Source organism: Microtus oregoni, unplaced genomic scaffold (assembly GCF_018167655.1).
Source record: "Microtus oregoni isolate MIOR12 unplaced genomic scaffold, Mior012 000026F_ref0000081, whole genome shotgun sequence".
Classification (NCBI taxonomy): domain Eukaryota; kingdom Metazoa; phylum Chordata; class Mammalia; order Rodentia; family Cricetidae; genus Microtus; species Microtus oregoni.
In genome coordinates this window covers 3,248,282-3,257,439 of record NW_024543085.1, presented here as the reverse complement: position 1 = coordinate 3,257,439, position 9,158 = coordinate 3,248,282, and the positions used below count along the sequence as shown (strand labels likewise).

Here is a 9,158-nt window from a genome sequence, read left to right as displayed (position 1 = left end):
CTATATTATTTGCTGTTAAATGCATTTGTATTTAAATACACACACATATCCAACAACAACAAAAAAACTATTCTATGATTGTAGATGTGGCTCAGTATTTGCCTAATTCGGACAAATGGTCCTGGGTTTGATTCCTAGCTTCTCAAAACCAAAAATAAATAAAAAAAAAAAAAAAGAGGGGGAGAATTCCCCCCAAAGGCCTAACCAAAACAACAGAACTTAACTAAACCCAGAAAACTCCACAAAGGTCACCCTAAAGTTTCTCAGGGCGCTGAGCAGGTGCAGCAGCGGCAGGGTTTGGCGGGGTGTTTGGAAAGGAGTCAGTTCAATTCAGTTGGCTTGCAGGGTGAGCATGTGCGGCTGTGCTCCGAGGTCGCGGCGCCGGGCGGAGCCTGGGCTGCAGAGCCAGCGCTCGGGGCGGGGAGCGGGCGCGGCCCTGCGCTCGGGGCGGGGAACCGGCCCAGCTTCCCCGGCAGCCCGGCCAGGCCGGAACCAGACCGCGGGCAGGTCCCGCGCCATGGGGCGATTGGTGGCTCTGAGTCTGCTGGGCATCGGACTGGCGCTGCTGGGCGAGCGGTTCCTGGCGCTCAGGTAGGTGCTGCGGAGGACCCGGGGTCGCAGGTCCTCAGGCTGGGATGGCCGAGCTGCTGGGAGGGACACCAGAGAAAGAGCTTCTGCTGCTCAGGGGAACCCGCGAGGATGGAAGAACTTTGGACCGCTACCGGTGTCCCATTCAGCCGGCTCAGCCCAAGGCCATCACAACCTAGACACTTTGTGAAAAGTTTCCCAGGCTTTGCTTGTGGCAAAGTTCTTCTGCCTAGGCGGACAAGCGAGAGCTTTGCAAATTTCCCAAGGGCAAACTCGGTGCTTTAATTTGAAAACAAAACCATTACTCATGCATGGACGCTCTAATTATACAGCTTTATTCCAGGTCACTGGTGCTGCTCTCCGCAGCCGGAACCCATCCCTCCCCAGCATAATAGTTGGGGAAACTTCAGCGCCCAGTCCTGGCGCTGGAGATCAAAGACGCTTGAGAAAGACAGCTACTGATCTTACATCATTTCCTTCTTTATTCACCAGAGCTCCAGGAGCAGGGCGAACGATTATTAGATTTTTAACTACAGCGAAAACCTTCTGGGTAGACATCATGCTTTCAAGCTACCAACTCAAACTTCATAAGCCTCTTGCAAAGGAGTTCCAGAACAGTTGAGCGCCTACTAGGTAGTAGGTACACTTTGCCCCAGGGTCCTGTAGAGAACTGGGAACCCTAAGTCAAGTCCTTTCTGATACAGGAGAAAAATATCGGAACTGGCTCTCCAAAACAGGAAAATGGAACCATTTATAGGGTTAAACAGAAAAGATGCCGCCCTCCAAAGGTGAAGCCATCTGACCACTATGGTGGGTGAAGGAGACCATCCCCCTTGGCAAGAGAGGTGTCAGCAAAGGGGCAGCAACTGAGGGGCAACATGACATCACGGAAGGGCAGGGCAAGCCTGGAGGGTGTGTTTGAGGCTGCAAATTTGGGCTCTCCTTGTTAGGCAAAATGGAAACGTTGGTGCTTATTGGTTGTTTAGTATCAAGCTGATCTAAGGAGTTCTACCTTGTATAAATAAGCAGGAAGGGCAGAGAAGTCGTACCTGGATAACAGGATCTCCCGGAGCCCTGATGTCCAAGTGGCACTACATGACAAATTCTAATTCAGTTGCTCGAGGTGGGGCCTAGGCCTTGGATTTTTGGTTTGCATTTTTTTCTTTTTTAATATGAAGTTGTACTGTGTATCCTCTGTTTTAAAGCTCAGTCTAGTCTTGAAACTCAGGATTCTTGATCTCCTGCTATTACAGGCACACACCAGTACGATACACAGGATTTTCTTTTCTTTGCGGTTTAGCTCCTTCCTAAAGATCTGCTTTGTAGCTCAGTGATAGGGCACTTGCCCAGCATGCATGAAGTTCTGGGTTCCAGCCCCAACAACATACTACAAAAGCAAAACACAGACCACATCCCTCTCCTGTGTATGGTGTGTGCATTGTATGGGAGGAGAGCTACACGGACCGCATGCCTCTCCTGTGTATGGTGTGAGCTTCAGAAGGGTGGAGAGCTACTGGACTGCATGGGGGGCAGTGGTGAAAGCATCACAGAAGGTTGGAGATGATAAAGGAGGCCCAGACTGTTTCCCCAGGAATGAGACAAGGCCAAAGTGATAATATGGCTTGAAGGACAATTCCAAAGTCCCACGGCTGCAGTTTCACTTGGCGATAAGGCAATGTGAAAAGAGTGTGGGGGTTGGAGCATTGGAATAAGGAGGATGCTTCTGCCTGTGGCAGGGAATGGCAATGTTGGCCTTCATTGCCATGCATCTGAAGGGCATTCATGCATTAGAGGGGTTTGGGCTAGGTTGTCTTTTTGGTCAATATATATAGGAAGTGTACATACTTATGAGTTACGATGTTAATATTTCAACACATGTGCACATGTGTGCACACTCACACACACACATATATATTATATAAAACCTATAATGATTAGTACAGCTATTACTTTAAGCACTTGCTCTTTTTTTTTTTTCGAGATGAGAATAGTGAAAATCCTTTCTTCCTAGTTGGAAGTATTCACCATTATTAAGAGTCTCTGCAGTTATTTAGAAGACACGGCAGAATTCATTGCCCCTGTCTTTTATCACAGTACTGTACCCTTTAGCCAGTGTCTCCACCACCTCTGGTTCATCCTTAGTCTTGGGAAACCACGGTTATACTTCAACTTCTTTTATGAATTTTCACACCTGTCTGTGAACTTTCCCATTTTCCTTCCTTGCTTTCTTCCCTTTCTTCCCTCCATCCTTCCTGACTCTTTCAGATAGCGTCTCTCTCTCTCTCTCTCTCTCTCTCTCTCTCTTTCTCTCTCTCTCTCTCTAGCCCAGACTGGCATCTGTGCCACGAAAATATTGTCTCAGCCTCCTCAGTGTTAGGATTAGTCATCCTTTTCTCTCACTGAATAGCATTCCATTGTATCCATTTTGCATGTCCACCACAGTGTCCTTTTCCACCTGTTGTTGGACTGTCAGGGAGTTTCTATTTGGGAGCCGGTACGTAGAGTTGTTAAGACACTAACAGATCACACGAGTCTCTTCAGAATGGGTCTCATTCCCTTTGGATAGATGTCCAGTACTGGGATGGCCGGATCACATATGGTCCTTCTACTTAAATAAATCTTAATGCATCTCCTTATTGTTTTCATAATGGCATAACATTTTACATTATCACCCACAGTAAAAAGGAAGTTCTCTTTCTAAACAGGGTGTGTAGCTCAGCGGTAGAATGCCAGGCAATGCGGGACCACGTGTTCAGTCTCCAGGATAGATATGTGTTCGTGCTGTGTTATCTCTTTTTAGCAGCAGTCCTTGTAACTAGAGTGATAGAATCTATCTCTTGGAGAGCTTGATTTGCATCTCCCATGATTAGTGACATTGGTTATTTCCTCATAAGCACGTTGGCCATAATTCATCTTCTTCTAAGAAATCCCTACTCAGGGCTTTTGCTTATTTGGGTTTTTGTTTGCTTGCCTTGCTTTTTTTTTTTTTAAAAAAAAACTCATGCATTATGCAAATTTCTTACAGGTTTTGGCTATTATCAAATGTATCTCAAATGCATCCTCCCATTCTGTGGGTTGTTTCTTAAATCTGTTAGTTGGTTGTTTTATTCGACAGAAGCTTTCCAGTTTTGATGGTAATCTCTTGTTTTTGTTTTCTGTGCTTTTGAGGTCTTAGGAGTTAAGTGACTTTTTTTTTTCTTGTACCGTCCATTTAGCTCTCAGAATTAAGAACATGACACAAATATTCCTGGGCTCGTCCAGTCCTTGCTAATAGTTAAATCATTGTGCTTCCATGGGCTGAAGTTTTCTCAGTCAGTAGTCAAGTTTCCCTTTTCTTACTAACCTTAAAGTCCAAAGTTGAAGTCCATTTGAGTGACAAGTATAGTTATAAATTTAAGAAGAGTGAACCGAGACCACACTGATGTGCCTGGGGAGGTGGCTAGTGGTGCCAACATGAAGAACTAAGTTGGAATCCCAAGTACTCACATGAAAATCAGACAGGGCCATGCATGCCTATCCACCCAGGCTGTCCCGAGGTGAGAAGCTGGAGAGTGCTCGAGGGAGAAACCCAGGATCTTCTTCTGGTTTCTACATATATGCACATGGGTACAGGCATCCACATCCACATGTACACAACACATACACGACACCACACACACACATGCACGCACACACACACAGTGCAGAGGGTTTGTCATTTACAACTTGGTGATAACTTTCTTTATGAACAAAACCTTGACTGAGGTGAACTTTGATGAGCAGTGGTCTTGTAGCTAGCTGGTGACTTGGTGATTTTATTGGACAGTTGAAGGTCGAAACGGTGTCGTGTAAGAATGTGGGATGGGGGTCAGTGTCATGCAGTCAAATTGTTCCCTGTTCCAAACCCCCAAAATCAATCAGATTTACCAATTGAGTTTGAATTTCAGATAAACAGAGAACCATTTTGTGTGGGAATATGCTATATGTATGTTCATACATGTATGAATTTGTATGGGGGCACACAATACACACCTGAAGGTGGGCATTGAGTGTCTTCCTCAGGTACTTTGTCATATGAGAGAAACAGGGTTTCTCATTGATCCAGGAGCTCACTGATCCTGCTAGCCTGGCTCGCCAGTAGACTCCCTGGATTCCCCTGTCTTTGCTGCCCCAGTACTCGGATTTCTCGGATTTCGGACCTGTGCTCTTACATTCAGCTTTCACACGGGTGCTAAGGTCCAAACTCGGGTCCTCATGTTGGTTCAGGAAACACCTTAGCCACGGAGCCATCTAAGCAGCCCCCGTCATTCTTAGCAATATACAAAGAACATGTTTTTAGTATAAGTGTGCAGCCTGTGACATCATTGCACAGCAGGTAGGTTTAACTAGGCACCCTGTGGTGACCATCTGATTGAAGCATTGTAGTTGGAAGCTGTTTGTTCGTCTCGGGCTGCCCAGACTCCTGAAATAACCACACAGAAACTATATCATTTACAATACTGTTTGGCCAATAGCTTAAGTATATTTCTGGCTGACTCTTATATCCTAAACTAACCCATCTCCATTAATCTGTGTATCACCACATGATTGTAGGTTACTGGGTAAAGTTCTGGCATCTGTCTCCAGAGGGGCTATGTGGCTTCTCTGACTCTGCCTTGTTTCTCCCAGCATTCACTTTAGTTTTCCCTGCCTAGCTCTACTCTGCCCATATCACACAGGCCAAGCTAGCTTCTTTATTCATTAACCAATGAAAACAACACATAGTCAGAAGGACCTCCCACATCAAAGCATAGCCCAAGTCTCCTGCCTGCAGTGTGGTGACAAGATCAAATGCAACCTGCTTTTCTCAGACCCCACTTCAAAGAATGGGGTGCTCTGACTCCCTGCTGGAAAGGCCTTTCAGAGCCAGGAGAAAGGGTGGCTGCTCTGTGCTGCTCTTTTTTGCACTAACTAGTGCCTTCTATTTGCTTAGTAAATTCTTAAACATGGAACTTTAGCTGTCAAGCTGTTTCTCTCTCCCAGGATGCCCACTTAAATTTCAACTTGCATTTTAGATAAACAATGGATAAATTTTCATTACATTTGTCCCCAGTGGATAAATGTCACTGAAGTTGTCTTTTATCCCACTGAGCTGTAGCTGGCTAAGGTTCCCCTGGGACGATGCTGCTCCATTGCCACCCCTTCTGCCCCTCCCTTCTTGAGCAACAGAGGAGAAGTAGGCCAGCACTCCCAGGCTAGTTGCTGTCTGTTGCAAAGACAGACTTGGAAAGAGTCATGAGACTTTAGTACACGAGAGAACATAGCGTGGGCAGAAACTCCAAGACACAAGTCTCAACAGTTCGCTTAAATGTTTGTGTCTTCAAAACTTAAAATACTTTGATTGTTGTCATGTTGCCATTAGTGTGTGTGTGTGTGTGTGTGTGTGTGTGTGTGTGTGTGTGTGTGGAGTACACCCGGGAGTTGGCTCTCTCTCTCTACTCTATCTCTATTAGGATTGGAAATGAGACTCAGGTGAAGATTGAGTAACAACACTTCTACCCACTGAGCCATCTTAGCAGATGCCAGATGTCTTTTAACATAGCTCTGACAGGAAGTTCCATAGTTTCCTTCAGACCACTTCAGATGGGGTAGTCTTTTTGTTTCTGTGTCTGCCATCCTCCTCCTTATCATTTATTGTGTGACTGCGTTGTGCTCCTTACTTTGTCCGAAGTCAAGAATTTCTTGGATAGGGAGATGGCTCACTGGGCCATCATGAAGACTTGAGCGTCGATGTGGGATTCCCCTCTGTATGCTGCAGATACCATTGGTTAATAAAGGAACTGTCTTGGGCCTGCACAGGAAATAGAGGTAGGCAGGGAAAATTAACTGAATGTGGGAGAAAGAAGGAGGCGTTAGTGGAAAGCCATGGGGCCACCGCCAGAAATAGATACACTGAAACCTTGCCGGTAGGCCATGAGCCTCGTGGTAAAATATAAAGTAATAGAGATGGGTTAATTCTAGATGTAAGAAGTTAGCTAGCTATACACTTAACTAATTGGCCAAGCAGTGATTTAATTAGTATAGTTTCTGTATGATTATTTTGGGTCTGAACTGCCAGGAGGCCAAAAAAAAAAAAACAAACAAGTGGTCTCCCTTCAACAAATTGGCACCCAACATGGTTGACTAAATCTACATGAATCCTGAGAGGGCTTGGAAAGGAATTCGAGACACTAAAAAAGAGTTTAGCCACATTTACTATCCTGAATGGGCTTTGCTTGCTGGTGGCATGCTGCAGCTCCTTTAAGAGAGGTTTTCCTGATTCAGCAGTAGTAGAAAAAAAAGCTGTGGTTTTGAAAGGCTGGCTTTCTGGGCTATGCTGTCAGCACAAACTCTGACTCTTTCTGGAGGTCTGGCTATGGAGCATTTAAATGGGGTTTGGGAACAGAGTGCTACAACTTGCTTAATGCCTAAAAATAGGGCTGTGAGCATGGCTCTCAGAAGCAGCAAACAGTTCTGCCATGCTGGATGGGTGGGGTGAACAGATGGTGCCATATTTCCCCTAACAATAGTGTCACTTAAGTTCGTAAGAAGGGCTTAGCATTTTAAGAAGAGCTTCTGGTCAGAAAATAATTATAGATACACAATTAAAGACAGATTCAGATTTTAAAAAAAAACTCTAAATGGGTCACAGTGTTGGTTAAATGTACATAGGATTGGGAAAGAAATGAAAAAGAGTATAGACAGTTATAAAAAGATGTAAATGGTTTTTTTAAAAGAGGTAAAGTCTTTAAAGAGTACAGTCATTGATTAAAAGGAGTAAAGAATAGATTTAAAACAAATAAGCCACATAAAGATGGAAAAACAGAGAGTCTGGATTATGTATACTATTGTGTTTTCTTTAATTTTTTTTACTGTGAAGAAGCTAAGTCCAGAGAGACATTTCATTGTAAAAACTGTTAAACTTAACTAACATATATTCTCTAAAGGTATCTTGACTTCAAAATTTGGGTCTAAGGATTTGTTGCTTTGAAAAAGAGGTTCTGCTTTTGCTTCCACAGAAGATGAGAACCAGTGGAATCCTTCCAGACTAATGTGGTTTGATGGATCATGATTCCCTGAGAGGTCACCATAAACACTGTCCAAAAATTCCTTTGCCCAATAAAAAGCAGGAAGGAGTTTGGAGAGAACTACACCCATATTCCCAAATATTGTTTATAATTGTTTATTTACATTTAAAGGAGGATATGCTATAGATATGAATACTTCACGATGGTATGAATCTTGCTCTATTGATACAAAGGTCAATATATATATATATATATATATATATATATGCTCTTGATTAAGGTATTGTGTTTGTACAGCTAATTTAAAAATGTATGTATAACTAAGAAATATAGGTTAATAAATAATCATCTATAATAGTCAAGCTTGTAGTCATGTTATTTAGGTTTTCTATATATTGATAGATGTATTTCAATTAGATAGGTATTCTTCAAACCTTTCAAAGACCTTCACAATATGGCATTTAAAATGCTTTAACAATTTAGGACTTTTCATAACAATGAGACACATCAGCTCCTGGCAGCACCAATTACTTCAAGAAGAAGAGGGGCACCAAAGATGCTCCTCATGGAATTTGTTAGCCATTTGGGCAAGAAACTGCTCTTGCCTGCACTGCTTATTGCTATTCTGTGTGAATTGGACATGCAGGATCCACAGAGAAATGACTGCTGAACTTGCCTAAAGGTGAAACCATCCTTCAGGGTTCCTACTTCATGAAAGAGTTTGCTAGACATTCTGCAGGACACAGAAAAAAGTGACTGACAAAACTCAATATTGGCAGAAATGTCTTTGAAATTTCCTGCTTCATGGAAAAATCTGCCAGATACTTTGGGCCAGTAGGTTGAAGATGGATGTCCCAATGGTACAGAAGAACTTTGGGTGACTGTCCAGGCAGCAAGATGTCTCTGTCATTTCTAGAGTTTTGGAAGTTGCTTACAATGAACTTTCTGTTTTCTTAAGTAATATCATATCCTTCAGGAGTCTTTGATAGAGTTGAAGAATTTATAGTTATAGTTTTCCTTAGTCATGATAAAAGATAAAGTAGGTATAAATATTGTAACTGTAATTCGTGCTTGATACCTCTTTTGTTATATCTAATTATACAATGTTGAAGTTAAAACCTTCCTTTTTTTTAACAGAAAAGGGGAGGTGATGTGGGATTCCCCTCTGTATGCTGTGAATAGCATTGGTTAGTAAAGGAACTGTCTTGGGCCTGCACAGGGAATAGAGGTAGGTGGGGCGAGGGGGATAAACTGAATGCTAGGAGAAAGAAGGAGGCATTAGAGAGAAGCCATGGAGCCACCGCCAGAGACAGACATGCTGAAACCTTGCTGGTAGGCCATGAGCCTTGTGGTAAAATATAAAATACTGGAGATAGGTTAATTATAGATGTAAGAGCTAGCTAGCAATATACTTAAGTAATTGGTCAAGCAGTGATTTAATTAATATAGTTTCTGTGTGATTATTTCGGGGCTGAGAAGCCAGGAACTAACAAATGGCTCCTTACTACAGAGTGCAAAGCCCCCAAATCACATAAAAGCCTCGTT

At 43.2% G+C, this 9,158-nt stretch overlaps 1 protein-coding gene across 1 annotated transcript in view; it reads left to right on the top strand.

Moving 5' to 3' along the window:
• Positions 1–412: 412 nt before the first annotated feature.
• Positions 413–9,158, top strand: part of Pon2 (paraoxonase 2) — a 31,533-nt gene continuing 22,787 nt past the window's right edge. Inside the window, exon 1 of the mRNA XM_041675548.1 lies at positions 413–591. Within this exon, the coding sequence (XP_041531482.1) occupies positions 518–591 (74 nt within the window). The 5' untranslated portion in view covers positions 413–517. The remainder of the gene's footprint in view (positions 592–9,158) is intronic.